General features: G+C 45.1%; 1 protein-coding gene across 2 annotated transcripts in view; it reads left to right on the forward strand.

Moving 5' to 3' along the window:
• Positions 1-11,132: 11,132 nt before the first annotated feature.
• LOC108924283 (aryl hydrocarbon receptor-like) overlaps positions 11,133-17,949 on the forward strand; it is a 58,962-nt gene continuing 52,145 nt past the window's right edge. For both annotated transcript variants that reach the window (XM_018735551.1, XM_018735552.1), the window contains exon 1: positions 11,133-11,492. In XM_018735551.1, coding sequence (XP_018591067.1) covers positions 11,434-11,492 — 59 coding nt within the window. In that variant the 5' untranslated portion in view covers positions 11,133-11,433. The remainder of the gene's footprint in view (positions 11,493-17,949) is intronic.

Below are 17,949 nucleotides of genomic sequence, written 5' to 3' on the forward strand. Positions count from 1 at the left end.
GAATAATACATAATAGGTTATGAGCCTAAATTACATGGGCATAGAAATAACAGAGATTATACATAAATAGGTGTAGCTGGTAAAACATTCATAACTATTACTTCTCCATTCTACTTCATCTTATGAATATGAGTGTTTTTCAACGCCATAGATGTAACAAGGCTGAGGATACCTGTCCACCCCAGTGGGACACAACTATCTCTGTCCCCCAGCTTTTCCAACTGAGTACTATTACTCATTCGTCTCTGCCCCAATACCAGAGAAGGTGTTACACCCTTTTACCATACCATTACTTTTAATTCGAAAGGAAATGATACACAGGGAATTGTCATCTTAGTAAGGTGGTGGGGAACTGACATTGCACATAATTTATAAAGAGGAAAAAAATTGTACTCAACAAATTCATTTGAGTGTGATAATCTGTATTACATGAAAAGAATAGAAATGCATAAACAGAAATAAAGAGCACCCGTGTTTTTACTCTTATTATTTCTTTCTTTCTTTCAATCCGTCTGTCTCTATTTAAATAATTTTTAATTGCCTTATTTTACACTACGCCGGGAACTTGTGTAACAGAAATCTGGCGAAGCTTGAGCTGCCGCGCCGGGAACGCTAACACAGCACCGAGTGGGCTTTTTGTATTCAGTTTGTTATGTTCTCGCCGACCACCGTAACGGGTCACATTTCTATTGTGCGCTTTTTTTTTCAGCGCCGCCGCTGTTTGTTTTCTCTGACGGCGCTCAATTAGCGCTCTGCCAGCGCCTTTTGTCGGGCGCGGCGGTGCGCGAGTCCCTGTGTGTTTTTCCACTGGCGATCCCATCGCCGCCGGAGCGCGCACACTTGCGGTGCGTCAATTACCGCGCAGCCAATCAGCGAATCAGCGCGTCCGCGAATCAGCCAATCAGCAAACGGGGCGCACCGCTATGCTCCGTGCGCAAGGGGCAGTCTGCGGCCCCGGACCGTTTTATTTGGAGTTCTCCAACAAACGAGCAAAAAAGACAGCTTTTCGTCCCTTCAGCCGAAGATTAAGAGGTTTCAGCGCGCTGTAATATTCTACATTTCTTGCAGATGCCTTTTTTGGACCAAGACAATAATAATTATTATTTGGGGTGGGATAAAGCAATGTTTTTTTACACTGCCGTCCAAAAGAAAACAGAAATGTTGGAAATGAAAAGAAATTAAGTTTAAATTAATTAGCTTATCCTAAATGTGATTTATTATATTTACAATATGTAATAATTATTGTGGTGAAAACTAAAATAGTAATAATAAGTGAAGAACTTGCTGTGTATTTGTTGCCCCAAAATTTGTTCTTTTTTTCTATAATATGCTGCCTTATAATGAATTAATCTTTGTTATACATTCATATGAAGGTAGCTGAATTTTTGGTAGTGTATTTGGGTTTCAGCTATTTATGGCATGGATGTTGGGTGTACAGAGCCTGCATGACCCATCCTGCTGTAACGTGTTCCAGCACCCAAAAGACTGATTAACTGAGCCACGTTGGACAAAGGCATCAGCTAATAATAATAATAACAATAACAATAATAAGTGGCTTAAACATCAAACATTCACCCTATTGTTAAACTTTCTTTTTTTTCTGTTATTCCCGAGAAAATATGATACTACTCAAGAATGTATGAGACACTAAAAGATGGACACTGAAAGTGTACTTCAGTGTAACCATGAACACATTTTATTACATATGCAAAAGTATATATTCAAAAGTAGGTAAAACAGTGTCACTTCCCCAAGGGCAGAATCCCTGATGTTCACCAGATGCATCAGTCTAATTGCACCAACACACCTGGACCCAGCTGACCAGCTCCCACTCCTATGAAAAGGCTAAAGTCATGTCCCTAGTTTATGGATTACTGAACAGTGCTTTACTATGATTTCTCTAATGATACGTGGTCACCAGCCTGTGCGCTTGTCCCATCTGCCCTTCATGATTCTGTCTCGATCCCTTTTTCCCGACTCCGTCCACAGCTCGTGCCTGTGTATTTGCTTTGTGCACGTCACCTCATTTCACTTACTGTCAGGACACTGCGTGTCTTTGTTCTCTCTTCATTGTGTCATCATTGCACTTTTTTCCTAATTCGCACTGTGCACTTGTATGTACACTCTGCTATTGAGATCATTGCACTTACGTCAGTTTTCGGGAAATTACACTAAAATACATCCGTGTACATTTTGCAGCTGGGCGTTACAAGCAGCTTTTATATGCATTAATTTTCTCATTTGGCCTTTCATATTCACAGAAACCTTGTTTCAGTTTTTGTTTTTTCCTTAAAAACCACTTGTGCACGGTTGCAGTATTCTGGAGCCTGTCCCAAAAGCATAGGTCTACAGTCAGGGTACACCATGGATGCAACAACACACACTCATTCCTGCACACATACACACACTGTGGACAATTTAGTGACCAGTTCACCCGAAACACATGTCTTTGGACTGTGGGAGGAAACCAGAGCACTTGGATGGAACCACACAGGGAGAACATGCAGAATTTACACAAATTCAGATTCAAGCCCAGCCCTGAATCCTCAGTACAGAAAGTGTGAGGCACCTGCACTAGCCACTGTGCCAACATGCAGCCCTCAGAGACACCTAAAGGTTTTAAAAACAGGAACTGCAGCAATGTCATTCTGAAAAACAATATTACATTGGGCAATGGAAGTAAGGAAGAGTTCTACTGAGGAATTTTCATGGCCCTTGCTTTCTTCACAAACATGGTATTTTTTTTTATGTGGCAAAATAACAAAAGGAGTAAATCTAAATACACACACACATTGAGGCTGCTTATCCCAAGCAGGGTCCCGGTGAGTAGGAGCCTAACCTGGCAACACAAGGCATAGGGCTGGAGGGGAAGGGGACACACCCAGGACACGACACCAGTCCATCACAAGGCACCGTAAACAGGACTCGAACCCCACACCTCCCAGAGAGCAGGACCTGGCCAAGCCCGCTGCACCACCTCTAATCTAAATATCAATTGTTAACATAAAATGAACATATTTTATTTATATTTTTTTATATACTGTATAAAATATAATATAAATAATTTGTTATATACACACACACACATTTTCAGAACCGCTTGTCCCATACGGGGTCACGGGGAACCGGAGCCTACCCAGTAACACAGGGCGCGTAGGGCCGGAAGGGGAGGGGACACACCCAGGACGGGACACCAGTCCATCGGAAGGCACCCCAAGCGGGACTCGAACCCCAGACCCACCGGAGAGCAGGACTGCGGTCCAACCCACTGCGCCACCGCACCCCCCTTTATATATAACATTAAATATATAAATAAAAAAATCATAGAAAATATAATATAAAATAAATGTTAATAAAAATTAATAGCATTCTTTTTTCTGCAAAATCAAAACATTTACTGAAAGCAACGATAACTAGAACTACAGAGGCAATCTAACAGGGCTCAGTGGTTAATATAAAGGCCTGGGCTGGTTGATGGGTGTGGGGTTCGAGTCCAGCTTAGGGTGTGTGGAGTTTGCATGCTTCTCCCTGGGTTTGGACCCAACCTTTATGACAAACCACTTGTGTTCCTCCTCTGTGTTAGAAACCATGTGAGTGGTCACTATGAGTCAGAATCAACTTGATGGCACATCCATGCATAGGTGATACAAGGTTAGTAACAGGAAAAGACTAATACGCAGTGTTTAGTTCCCGTTAAAGACTTCAAAACTTTATGTTTATCTTAGTTTCGGTTTCATTGAGGGATGCAGTGCAGTTTAAGAGTAATAAACCGTAAGTCAAATTTTGTGGATAGCAGCAGCTGTGATAGCACTTATTGGTTTGTAGCTCCGGGGAGTTACGACAGTTCCTTTTGGACAAGTGTTGCTGATCCTGTTACGAATCAACAAAAGATTTCTGAGAGACAACCCCAAGCAACCAGCATTACATAAATCATAACTGGCAGAAGTTCGGTTTACGAGGGGACTTTCTGCTAAACTTACAGCATGACTCAGCGAGCAACCAGAAAAAATTCTTTCAGTTATCATTTGTATTACAGGGTTTGGTACTGATAATGATGAATGTTGTTTTTATGTGTCATTTTGTTTTTTTTTTTTTATTCAGTGGTGTTACTCCAGGGGGTGCAGTGGCACAGTGGGTTAGACCGGGTTCTGCTCTCCAGTGGGTCTGGGGTTCAAGTCCCATTAGGGGTGCCTTGTGATGGACTGGCGTCCCATCCTGGGTGTGTCCCCTCCCCCTCCAGCCTTACGCCCTCTGTTGCTGGGTTAGGCTCTGGTTTGCCGCAACCCTGCTTGGGACAAGCAGTTTCAGACTGCATGTGTGTGTGTGTCTCTTGCTCTCTCTCCCCAGAGAGGCCTCGGGCCAAAATAGGGTATTATTATACTGCAATACGGGGGGTGCGGTGGCGCAGTGGGTTGGACTGTAGTCCTGCTCTCCGGTGGGTCTGGGGTTCAAGTCCCGCTTGGGGTGCCTTGTGGCGGACTGGCGTCCCGTCCTGGGTGTGTCCCCTTCCCCCTCCGGCCTTACGCCCTGTGTTGCCGGGTAGGCTCCGGTTCCCCGTGACCCCGTATAGGACAAGCGGTTCTGAAAATGTGTGTGTGTGTGTGTATACTGCAATACGGGGGGTGCGGTGGCGCAGTGGGTTGGACCGCAGTCCTGCTCTTCGGTGGGTCTGGGGTTCAAGTCCCGCTTGGGGTGCCTTGCGGCAGACTGGCGTCCTGTCCTGGGTGTGTCCCCTTCCCCCTCTGGCCTTACGCCCTGTGTTGCCGGGTAGGCTCCGGTTCCCCGTGACCCCGTAAGGGACAAGCGGTTCTGAAAATGTGTGTGTGTGTGTGTATACTGCAATACATGCAAGAATGCAATAGCAATTTTCTCCTCCTATGTATAAATTCTAAATATTTTGGTGGGCGGTTGACTTGAATTTACCAGTTAATGGCAGCAGTAAGGGGGGGTGCGGTGGTGCAGTGGGTTGAACCACAGTCCTGCTCTCCGGTGGGTCTGGGGTTCGAGTCCCGCTTGGGGTGCCTTGCGACAGACCGGAGTCCTGTCCTGGGTGTGTCCCCTCCCCCTCCGGCCTTACGCCCTGTGTTGCCGGGTTAGGCTCCGGTTACCCGTGACCCCGTATGGGACATGCGGTTCAGAAGATGTGTGTGTGTGTGTGCGTGTGTGTGGCAGCAGTAAATAGCAGGAACATTTTGCCGCACTCTCAGCAAAATGTAACACATTTTAAGTGATTTTGAAATAATGTAGTATATGAAAAAATGTGTATATACTACGTCATATACTATAGTAGTATATGAAGAAAGTGCTGGATGTTGTAATTTTCCAGCCCATAAAGTGGCTGCTCAGTTCAGCCTGGAATAAACTGAAGGAAAACAACAAAAAAGATGATGTTTGAGTGACAGGTAACAAATTGTTACAGTGCTACTTCGACTGACCGGTGAGTTCGGTACATTGAGAGAGAGACACATCCAATAAAGGCATTTTCAGCGCTGTTCATAAAACAGCGCCCAGACTGGATGTTTCCTCCGTAGACAGTCTTACCAGTGATTCCAGTTATCGAGGAATGAGAAGTGCCCACAAAAACAAAAAGCCAGAAGAAATGAATCCCAGGGTGGCAGCTATGTAGAAGTCATTGAAGACTCATTCAGAATTCTTGTGGTGGAAAAACAGTTTTTGCTCCCTGCTCCAATGGGCAGAATTTTACTGTGAGTGTTTTTTTTTTTTTGTTTTTTTTGTTTTTTTTTCACATTGGCAGCTGTGTGGAAATGTTATTTATTTACTTTTTGGACTCTGACTATAAATTCCTGGGGGATGTGTTCGTTTGATCAAACATCAGTCTGGGAGCTCAGACAGCAAGTTTTTAAGATGATTTTTCAAAGCTCACTCTCAGGTAATCTGCCCAGCAAAGTGAGCACAATCTTCATAAAGGAGCACAAACTTCATAATCTTCGTAACAGTCAAAAAACATCTTCGGCTGGAGTCAGGCTTTGAGAACGTCTTTTACTGGGCGGCATGGGGGCACAGTGAGTAGTGCTGTTGCCTCACAGCACCTTGGTGGTGGAAGAGGCCATGGGTTCAATTCCTGCTCAGGCTGTGTGGAGTTTGCATGTTCTCCCTGTGTCTGTGTGGGTTTCCTCTAGGTGCTCTGGTTTCCTCCCATAGTCCAAAGACATGCTGTTCAGATTCATCCATAGTGTGTGAGACAGAGAGAGTGTGTCCCACTAATGTATGGATGACTGACCCATTCTAAGTAGTGTATCTAGCAGTGTAAGTCTTTGGGTGCTCTGGTTTCCTCCCACAGTCCAAAGACATGCTGTTCAGGTTCACTTGTGTGTGCATGTGTTCCACTGATGTATGGGTGAGTGACCCTTTGTAAGTAGTGTCTCTAGCAGTGTAAGTCTTTGGGTGCTCTGGTTTCCTCCCACACTCCAAAGACTTGCTGTTTAGGTTCCCCCATAGTGTGTGTGTGTGCGTTCCACCAATGTATGGATGAGTGACCCAGTGTAAGTAGTGTATCTAGCAGTGTAAATCACTGCGGTGAATAAGGTGTGTGGGCTGGTAACACTACATAGAGCTCATTGGAAGTCGCTTTGGAGAAAAGTGTCTGCTAAATAAATGTAAATGGTTTTGCTTCAATTCACTAAATAAAATTACACAAGTATACTAAATTGGGTTAGTTTAGGGTACAAAGTACTGTAATTTACAGCTGTATTGTACATATCAAAATACAATTCTTAAGTAAACTAAAACATGAATAGTTTATAGTAAAAATAGACAAGTTTACTATGAGTCTCAAGAAATGGGCAAATTTTGTTTGAATGTGGAACCACACATGAGAAGCATGAAAAATTGTACTTCTTTTTATAGTGGTTGCTGGCTCAGAGAACAACAGAAAGGCTTATGGCCATAAAATGCCAGGACAAATTACTTCTCAGAACTGTGACAACTAGAAATCTTGCAAGCTTAGATTTTTTTATTTTGTTTTTGTCAAAGAAACCCTGGGGGGAAAAAAATAATAATAAAAAACTGTTATGGAGGATGAGCCTAGAGAGCCTACAGCTCTACTCCCAGAAATGTAATTGCATCACACAGACACGACACTTTTTGTTCAGTTTCACTGCAGTTCTTCTCTGACACTTGTGGGAGGTCAACAGACCTTCTCAGATTAATGACCTACTGCACATGTGAGCCTCAAACTTTGTTTAATTTGTGGCTGATCTTGTAGTAAAATTTCCATAGAAGTGCTCTACAACTCTTATTTATTATAAGGTTCAATCGACGTGAGTATAAATACATTTTACTTTTTGCTGCACTACAACTCTTATTTATTATAAGGTTCAATCGACGTGAGTATAAATACATTTTACTTTTTGCTGCGAAGGTGAAAAGGCAGTCTTCCTTTGTGACTGCCCCTAGATTCTTCCTAAGAGACCTAAAATGCATGTAAAACTAGAAGCATGTGTAGATCTTAAGCTGAAATTAACAAGCGCGGCCAAAGTATTTCTTTCTACTGATACCGGATTCAAACGTCTAAAAATTTTTTTACGAAACATTTTTAAGAAATACAATATCTGAGAATACATACATAGTTTTGGTAACTGCTTGTCCTGGTCAGGGTGGCAGCGGTCTGGAGCCTATCCTCAAATCACTAGGCACAATGTAAAGGAAGAGCAAGTCTCTGGACTGTGGGGGGAAACCAGAGCACCTGGAGGAGACTGACAGACTGGGAAAAACATGCAAACTCCACGCAGACTGTACCCTATGCTCAAAAAGCCCAGATGCTGTGAGGTGCCAGCACTACTCGCCGTGTCACCATTTCACTCCGAAAATATATGGATAATGCAGAGATCATGTCTGGAATTTAAAAACCGTTAGACCAGATGTTAATGGATTGTTACAAAATTCAAGTATTTAATGTGAAAAGCATGCAAACACAGGGAGAACATGCAAACTCCACAGAGATGAAGCAGGGACTGAACCCATATCCTCTCATACCATCCAGGCGCTGTGAAAAGACAGTGCTAGTTTCCACACTACCACGTTGTCCGTTATTAGTCGTTAGTCATGAACTGCTTAGATCAGTTGTCAACATGTAAATGGTTAGCTCCTGGGCATATTGCCAATGTCTGATTCTTAGCGCACACACACACACACACACACACACACACACCAAAACTATATACCGTATAATTATATATCTATAATTATTTATATATACACATATATAATTGGAATGGATGTGGAAAGTGAAGTCCAGAGTGGTCCCAGTGGCAATAGGAGCACTTGGAGCTGTGACCCCCCCCCAAACTGGGAGAGTGGGTCCAGCAGATTAGTTTCAATAAATTGTTTTAGTTTTCACCACAGTATATATTGTAAATATAAATCACATTTAGGAGAAGCTAATTTAATTTAAACTTAATTTCTTTTCATGTCCAACATTTCCGTTTCCTTGAGGACAGCAGTGTAAAACTCATTGCTTTATCCCTCCCCTTCTCCTCGCTGTCTTTTTTGTGTTCGGTAACCGCCCCTATCAAGTTCAGGAGTGGTTACGGCTTACAGAAAGTCTGCAGGTTCTCAGTTTTTTTTTTTTTTTTTTGCATCGATGTGATGCAATGAGCTCCCTCTTTCCCTCAGAACTACTGAGTTCCATTCAGCATTCAAGAAGGGTCTCAAAATCGATTTGTTTCGGACTGACTTCTCTTCTGGTCACTTAGCTTTATATATTTCCATCCCACTTTCACTCACTATCGCATATTTATTTCCTCTCAATTTCATAAGGAAGTTCCACATGTAATTTGCAACTGCAAAATTGGGGGTATTGAACAAATTAACTGTGCTTTGACAATCACGTGTCTGCATCTAAAGCTCTTTGTAGCAAAGTGCACTTTTTACTGTGTCGTATACTGGCTTGGTTAAATTGATCTGCTAAATAATAAAAATTAATTGAAATAATGATTTTGGTATTAAACAATTTCACCCGGGTGGTAATTCACAAAGCAAAAATACCTAAATTTGCTGGATAACTTCATTAAAAGTTTAGACAATCCAGCTTTTTCATGCAAAAGTTGTTTTGTGAATGCATCTGCAGGGTTTCGGGTGGTAAAATGAAACATTTTCTGTGGTGTCCTATACAGCAGGTGTGCTGAATGCCTCCCAGTGAGAATATGTAAATGTGTTATACAGGATCTGGACCCGGGTTTGACTGGAGTGGAGGTGGACAACCCCGAACTGCTCGTCCCCCATCAGACTATCGTCTCAAAACGTACTTTAACTGTACACAATAACCAGGAAATTTGAGCAAAACCTTTAAAATAGTGGACCATGGGCTGTTTTACTCAGACAGCTAAGAAACGCTCTTGGATGTTAGCGTTCCGGTTTACTAGGGACAGCTGATGTAAAGGCAGCTGGTAGTGTAGTGGTTAGAGCGGCTGCTTTTGGATCCAAAAGGTTGCAGGTTTAACCCCCACCTCCGGTTGCAGTACCCTTGAGCAAGGTCTGAACCACTTGTCCCCATACAGGGTCACGGGGAGCCAGAGCCTAACCCAGCAACACAGGGAGTAAGGCTAGAGGAAGAGGAGACACACCCAGGATGGGATGCCAGTCCACTGCAAGGCACCTCAAGTGGGACTCGAACCCCAGACCCACCAGAGAGCAGGACCCGGGTCAACCCACTGCGCCACCACACCCCCCTTTGAGCAAGGTACTTACTGTAAATCACACACACACACATACACACATATTGTATGAACCATTTGTCCCATATGGGGTCGCAGGGAGCCAGAACCTAACCTGGCAACACAGGGCGTAAGGCTGGAGGGGGAGGGGGCACACCCAGGATGGGATGCCAGTCCACTGCAAGGCACCCCACGTGGGACTCAAACCCCAGACCCCCTGGAGAGCAGGACTCGGGTCAACCCACTGCGCCACCGTGCCCCCCCTTGAGCAAGGTACTTACTGTAAATTACTCCAGTAAAATTACCCAGCTGTATAAATGGGTAAATAATGGTAACCTTAACATTGCAAGTTGCTTCAAGTGAATCAACGTAACCAGAAGCTGATTATCGCTTATTTTGCTGAACATGTCAGTGGAGACTTTAAAAGAACATTTATCTGGTAATTATGTCTGTTATTATGATTACTGTGGGATATTTTCGAAGAGCAGGATTTGACATCTATAGCATTTGTCGTGGCTATAAATGGATAAGCACAGCTGGAGCAGATGTTGCCTCCTCTCATGCCGTTTTATTTTTCTTTACGTAGAGTATGTTGCCGTGTGGAATGGTGGGAATACCAAGGCGTGTGTCGGGCTCCTTTTGTTGCGCCATTACGAGAGAGCAGGAAAAGTGCAAGAAAACCAGGGCACGTGTGTCACACGCTGGCTGGTGCTTTTTACCATGCTTGTCACCGCAGTATTCTGCCTATCTTTCCTTTAGCACTGCTCTACTTCCTTTGAAAAGTCCCTCATGTGTTTCACAGTCATTTACAGCTCATTTCCACACTCATTCATAGCATAGCATAGGTAAAACATGCCATGGTACTGTCACAGTTTCATTGCTGGGTACCTGCTTTACGGTCATATATACAGTGTGTGTGTGTGAGGGACTTGCTGCCTCAATGTTGTACATGTGGTTACCATCAGTGTTATTTACAGGCTGCACGTCAATGTTCTCCTGTCATTCACATCTTAACATGGGGAGGGTTTGTGAAATTACTGACATGAAGGCAAAGCTGAAGAATCGATGTATAATTAATGACGAAAAAAAAAGAAGGAGTGGTTTCCTCGTCACCTCCACAGCTGGAGCTGTTAGTCCACCTTAAAAACTGTCTGTACGTCTGTTATTTCCTGGACTCCGCTCGCGCCAATGGTGAGAAGTCAGCTTTACCTGCGCCGACATAAGCACTGTAACGGTTGTCCGGATTGGTTTCAGCATAGTGTAACTCCCGTCCGGATTGGTCTCAGTGCAGGGTAACTCGTCGGGATTGGTTTGCGCGCAGGGTAATTCTCATCCGGATTGGTTTGAATATAAAGTAACTCTCCTCCGGATTGGCTCGGGCACAGAGTAACACCGCTGCGGATTGGTGTGAGCGCAGTGTAACATCTTCGGAAGCACCTCAAAGCGCAGTGTGTTTGGGGGCGGTAGAGAGTGACAGCTCCGGAGGCAGAAAGGAAGGATGAAAATTAGTTCTCATCTCGCCATTGTGGTCGTCCGTGGAGCAGGAAGTTTTCCCAAACCTTCCGAAACCCCCTGAAGGAAGCGCGACTGTATCTGTCTGTGAGCGGCGCAGCTGTAGCTGCGGAGTCGCAGGTGCTCGGACTCGCTGTAGCCGTGGGTTGCCTCACCTGGCCGAGTGCTGAAGCGCTCTTCAGCGGACGAGCACACAGGAGGAGTCAGTCGCTGATCATTTACGCTCTCCGACACTGACAGAGCCACCATGTCGGCGACTGTCGGCATCTACGCGGCCAAGAAACGGAAGAAGCCCGTGCAGAAAATGTAAGTTTTCACCGTATCTTGGCTTTGATACAACACAGTACACGTCGTTGTTCGGATCATCAGGTGAAGTTATGAAATGTTCCTTACGGCTTACACAACGCGTGCCCCCGCCCCCCCCAGCGTGTATGTACAGCTATTTTTCGAGTTATGTACTTGAGACACCGAGCCCCTCTCTTAGTTTACTGTGTATTAGCCGCGTTAAGGTTTATGTTTTATTCACCACACGCCACAGACCACCGCGTTAAGCTGTACTAGGTTGGAATAAGACATACACGCCGAAACTATTTCCCCACTTAACCTGACCAAACTAAGCCTAGTGTTTTTCGATGCGCAGGGACTGTCTTTCATTACGGAAGCAAGTATTTTCTTTGTTTGTTTTAAATAAATATTTATGATTGCATAAACATTTGTGAGTTGGAAAGTTGTTGAACATGATGAAGGTAGTATGTTAGTGACTTTTTGTAAAGGTGTTTATTTATATATACCAACAGTTCTGCTTTCGGATGCACGTTTTCTATGAACGCTGACGCGTGTAGTGTTGACAGTCCCTGCCGGGCGGGTTCGTGTCACTCGTCAGAGGGAAGTCGGGCCACCTTAAGGGCGCGCGCGTGGCCGCGCGGTCGGGCTCCGCTCCGGCATGGAAATAGTGCTCGTGCATTAATCATAATCAAGCGGAGAGTCGGCGCTGCTCGCACGCGATGCGCGAGGGAGGGGGGCGCGCGCGCGGAGGAGGGAAGAGGGGGGGGCGTACGCGGGACTCTGTGCTGTGTTATTGTAATCCGATATACCGCTTCTTCTCATTATGACGGCACTTTCTGCTTTACTTTTTTTCTTCTTTCGAATTAGCATGCTGTTCGAAAGTCACGCGATGGAGTTACACAACCGCTCGGCGCGGTACGAGGTCGCGCGGTGCGCTTTTTTTTTACTGCTTTACCGTGTTAAGGTTTCTTTTACTGCGCGGACCGCGCGCGTGTTTTCGTGCGGTTTTGTCGGCGCGCGCGTCGCAGTAGCGGAGATCCCCGGTCTTTCGGGACATCTTCGTCTATTATTATTATCTATCTGTTTATTTATTATTAATACTGCATATATTGTGTGCAGTCGATCGAAGCTAAACTCACCTAACTTTTCCCTAATTGTGGGGAAAAAAAGTTTAGGTTTTAAGCTGGAAACGTTTCAAAGCGCTGAAAACTCTCTTGCATCAAATATGGACTACAACAGAGCACTTTCAACCACTGCAAGTGCTCTGTTGTAGTCCATATTTGATGTGTCTGTGTGTCACTGGCACTGCTGCTTCGAAACATGAAAGAAGGCCCGTACAGCAGCCAGGGTATCTTTACTGTAAGAATTTAGGGTAAGTTTTCACTCAGAGGAATTATGAGAGCGGTGGGGTTCGAACCTGGCTCCAAGTCCAAAGGCAGCCATTGTAACCACTGCGCCACCTGGTGCAATGGACCTGCACTGCATGTGTCACTGACGTTCTAGATCCTGCCGTGTGTATAGATCCTTTGGCCAGGAGGGAGGAGGTGGGGGTCACATCCCATTATTATTAGGATTGGGGGGGGTGGGATGGAGCAGCAGGTTTGGCTGGGTCCTGCTCTCTGGTGGGTCTGGGATTCGAGTCCTGCTTGGGGTGCCTTGCAGCGGACTAGCGTCCCATCCAGGGTGTGTGCACCGTCCCCCTCCAGCCTTATGTCCTGTGCTGTTGGGTTAGGCTCCGGTTTGCCGCGACCCCACTCAGGACAAGCATTTTCAGACTGTGGATGATGATGATGATTATTGTTATTATGATGTTGGTAATATTAATTAAAAGTAATAATACTGTAGCATGTTCTTCACCTGGTTTCTCTCTAAAAAAATAGGTGAAGCTTTTTGATTACAGTTAGTATGCATGTGTAATCTTCTTGTATATATTCTTATGTCCCCCCCAGTGGGGATTAGTGGAAAGTGGTGGGTTTGCAAAGCCTTTTGTTTATAATTAGTGTTAGCGTTATGTTTGTGCAGCAGGAGTGCTCATGCTGACTCACTACTGTACCTGTTTATATTCCAACTGAGCCCACCCACAGTTGATATATACTCTCACCACCCCCCCAACCCGCCTTTGGATGGAAGAGATTGAACCCTGATGTCTTGGCACAATTTAAATAGAATGTGCCCCCTTGATGTTGGAGAAAAATTAGGAACCCTTGATAACATGTCCCAATGTTGCTGCTGTAGACAGAGGAGGAACATGCTGGAGGCAGGTGCAGGGGGGGGGCACGTACGTTCTCGTCCACACAAAGGCGCCATTCTGAGTCCTGACTGGACACAGCAGCAGAGAACAGCGGTACAGCTACTTCTCCCACTCGGTCAGCTGTGTGTGTGTGTGTGTGTGTGTGTGTGTGTGTGTGTGTGTGTGTGTGTGTGTGTGTGTGTGTGTGTGTGTGTGTGTGTGTGTGTGTGTGTGAGTGTGTGAGACGCCTGCTGTTTGCTCTAGTCCAAGTGCGCATGGGGGGGGTCTATCAAGTGGGGCTCCCACGGTCAGCCAGGCGCCTGGAGGGCTGCGAGTCAAACCAGGCAAGTGGCTCTCTCCTCCAAAGAGCCTCCCTCCCTCAGAACGCAAAGATGACGACCGCTTACCGGGTTGGTGCGGTATCGTGCTTCAGAGAGGAAACACAAAATGGGAGATGGGGGGTAAAACTTTCCTCAAGACTGTCTCACTGCATACCTTGCTCAGGGGTATTACGACATCCTGGAGCACCCCATTCCCTTCTTTAGACATCATTGTGGTTTGAGGACACTGCTTGATAAGACATAGCTACAAAAACTAATCTTAGCAGCTAGTGCAGCAGTTAGATCTGCTGCCTTTGGCCTAGAGGTCACAGGTTCAAATCCCACCTCTTGCTGTAATACCCCTGAGCTAGGTACTTACTCTAGATTGCTCTAGTAAAATGACCCAGCTGTACGAATGGGTAAATAAAAGTAGGTAAATGAAGAGTGTCTGCTGAATGTGAACATACTCAGATTTTATGTTGTAAAGTAGGATTAAGACAACATGCGACACACACAAACTGCACTTCGATATGAGTCACGTAAAACAAACTTTTATTAGTCACACAAGCTAAGGGGATCACATCACAAAAGCAGAAGTTGTTTTATTCTCCCTGAAGAATAATTTTCAGAGTCCAAATGTTGTAGTATTTTCTGAGGAGCCTGTGCTTTGCGAGTAGCGACAGTGTTTGACCCTTGGACTGTGTTTGAACCCTTATCTTTAGCGTTGGTTTTCCTGGAGCTTCCTGCTGCGTTACAGAATGTCACACACCTCATCTGTTTCTTTATTTCACAACATTCACTGTATTCCATACACCCCACGTGAAAATTAAATGGGGAGGCGGCCTCATTTATGTCTTGCGACTAGATGGCTGTTGGTTCAGCTCCCTGTAAAGGTCCAGCCGCAGAACCCTTGAAAAATGCACAGAACTTGAATCGTCGTTCATGTGTGAGTGAGTGATCTTCTACAGATAAAGCTCATCAGCTTGTGAAGAATAGCAGTGACTTATTATTCCCTACAATAGAGTTCTCATTCTTCAGTTACTGTAGAGCACTTCTGACTGTGTGCGCAGCAGTTCATTGCTGTGCCCCTCAAAGAGAAAATGTACAGTATGTTATGAACTACGCTATAGTGAGAGCGTGTATGAGAGGCCATTTGTGAAGCGCTGTTAACCTGTCGTCGGCATTGTCTGCAGTAACTTTTATTGGGCGCCCATCTCTTATTAGAGCGCCTTGTAAAGTAGCTGCTCCGTTTTTATCACCGCAGATGTTTGCTCGGACTCTGCACCCTTACTCGTGTGTGTGTGTGTTAATATGTTACTTTGAGTTCTAATTCTGTATAGCTCATGTTTGTGATTTGAGTCAGAGTGTCAGGTTTCCTTCGCCCATGTGCTCATTTTAACTGGGGGGAGAAGGGCAGATGTGTACAAGAAGCAGTAAAATGAAGCGTGTGATGAAATGGTTAATGACAGTTTTATTAAAGTCACACGTGTCCCGTTAAGTTGCATTTTTTTCAAAGGTATGAGTTTGGCTTAGAGTCGCTATTAAAGCAGTGACTGGGTGGTGCCGAGTGGCGAGAGTTGGCATCAGGGCGACCGTAGGGGTCATAAACCCAGCACCCTTCTCCCTGAGCGGGTCTGGAGCCGTCCAGGTTCTGACCCGAGCCTGGAACCTTGGCTCCCTTCAGCAGAAATACAAAAGCTTATTATGAAAGCGCTTACCAGAATGAGCCAGTGAAAAGGTTATTTTTGGCAGCAAAGCAAACGGATTAGGGGCAGCTTTGACGCCCAGTGGCTGGGGGGGCGCACAAATACCACACTGGTACTAAGTAAACTGCGCACCTATTCCCCCCCTCCACCCACCCACCCCCACAGCTTCTCTTGAGGGGATAGGAGGGGAGGGAACACACAAGAGCAGGTCTGCAGTGTGCAAAGTGCTCCTTTGTTTGCAGGGAGTCATACCAACAGCGGCGAAGTGCCCCTGTCAGGAAGGGGAATGCTTCTCAAATGCTGCAGCAGATGATCTCGCAAATCCAGCCATTGTTTGATGTAAGATAAACTGCCGTGAGGGACCGCGGCGTAAAAGGTTGCTGTCTGAGCCAATTTTAATTCTTGCCCTGCTTTTTGTTTTGGCCTCTTGAATGAAAAACAGATGTTTGTGAGCGCTGCGAGAACTTATCGGGTGGGGGCTCAGTGTCAGGAAGGGATCCGAACCTTGTGAGAAGTGGGAATAGCTCAGGTAATTATGAACAATGTATGAATATGTTAACATAAGGGGTTTTTTTTTTTTTTATTTTTTTAAAAAAGGGTCATAATGGAAATGGGCAGCTTGATGCATAGTGGATAACATGTAGGATCCAAGGGTCATCGTTTTTAATTTAAATGAATACATGTCGTTTGCCCACCATGGTTTTAAGACCTTTAAGATTTTGTTTTAGCAGGCAAAATATCATGCTGGAGGAGGGGCACATCGCTCATTTCAAGGACCTGTTTAGTCAGCAGGCATACTGTACAGATATGTTAGATGTTTTCTTGAGTAATCACGAATAACGATTCTTTTGTGTTTCCTATAAAAGGGAGGGAAGGAAAGAGAAGTCTAGCTAGATCCACCATGAAATAATGTATAAAAACCGAAAGACTCGGGAAGGGCAAGCAGCTTGGAAACAGCAGAATAAGCTAACATGCACAGTGTAATTCTGCAAGCAGCATCTTTGAGTGAAAAACACAGTAAACATGTGGACCTGCTGTAGTGTGTCTGCCAAGAATGGTTTCATTGCAGTCCAGCCTAAAGCTCTCAATCAATAACACATACACTTGCTTTGTGAGAAGGACATGGACAGAACACACGCTACGAAAGCAGGAGAAAGGACCACACACACGAGAAGAGGCATTTTAAACTACTTCTGCTAATGTTCTTGGGGTTAGAAGTGAATACCTCTTGGCATTGTGTAAATTTACATTTATTCATTTAGCTGATGCTCCACATCAGCTGACTTTATTAAATGATTCTTATCCCATTTATACAGCTGGGTAATTTTTTTTTTTTTTGAGTAATTTAGGGTAAGTACTTTGCTCAAGGGTACTATAGCTGGCTTTGGCAGCCCTTGCTTTTCTGAGAGGTATCTAGAGAGAGTGCGCGAGAGAGGACGACAGTACTGCTCTGCTCCCGTATAAAATGCAGAGCTGTCATGTTGCTGACGTTTATAAATGTTTATTTAGGAGACACTACTCCGAGTCACACGCTCTGCTTCGGAGAGCAAACAAAAGCACAATCCCACAAGAGGACACAGATATGGGATGATTAGTCCAAAGCCACCCTTTTTACCTGCACATGTTACACGAGTAGCTGTGTATAGAGTAGAATTATACAACTCAGCTGTGTGCCATTCCACTAACAAATGTTTTGAGTTATGAACGAGCTCTCGGCGCCTCTTAGGTTTGCGAGTAGGTGACCCACTGCGACAGCCTTTGTGGAGATTCGAACCCATACTGGCCCCAAGCCCTCAAAAGCCTCCAGCAGGCTGGTTGTAGGTGCCGCCGCGGTCACCGTGGGCCCCGGCTCTGCGTCAACATCGCTGATCCTCCAGTGGCTCAATAAAATCAGCAGCACCTTGAGAAACTGTGTCGTCCGTTGGCGAGGAAGACGAGCTCATCGCTGCAGCTCAGAAAGATGCTTTAACTGAGCAGCTGTCAACGATGAATAGAAACACCGAAAATAAAAAGATGTTGCACCGATGCCTGACGTGGTGAGTTCGTATTAAATGCTGACAAAGTGCTGTGACAGTAACTCAAAGGGCCTGATACCCACCCCCCAACACCAGGATGTGTTGTATAGGAGTGTTTTGTGAAATCTCCTTCCTGTGCTGTGTGCTGAGAAATGCTCTGCTATACAGTTTACCTCTGCTCTCAAGTCTTTATCTCGAATAGCTGCT

Source organism: Scleropages formosus, chromosome 21, assembly GCF_900964775.1.
Source record: "Scleropages formosus chromosome 21, fSclFor1.1, whole genome shotgun sequence".
NCBI lineage: Eukaryota > Metazoa > Chordata > Actinopteri > Osteoglossiformes > Osteoglossidae > Scleropages > Scleropages formosus.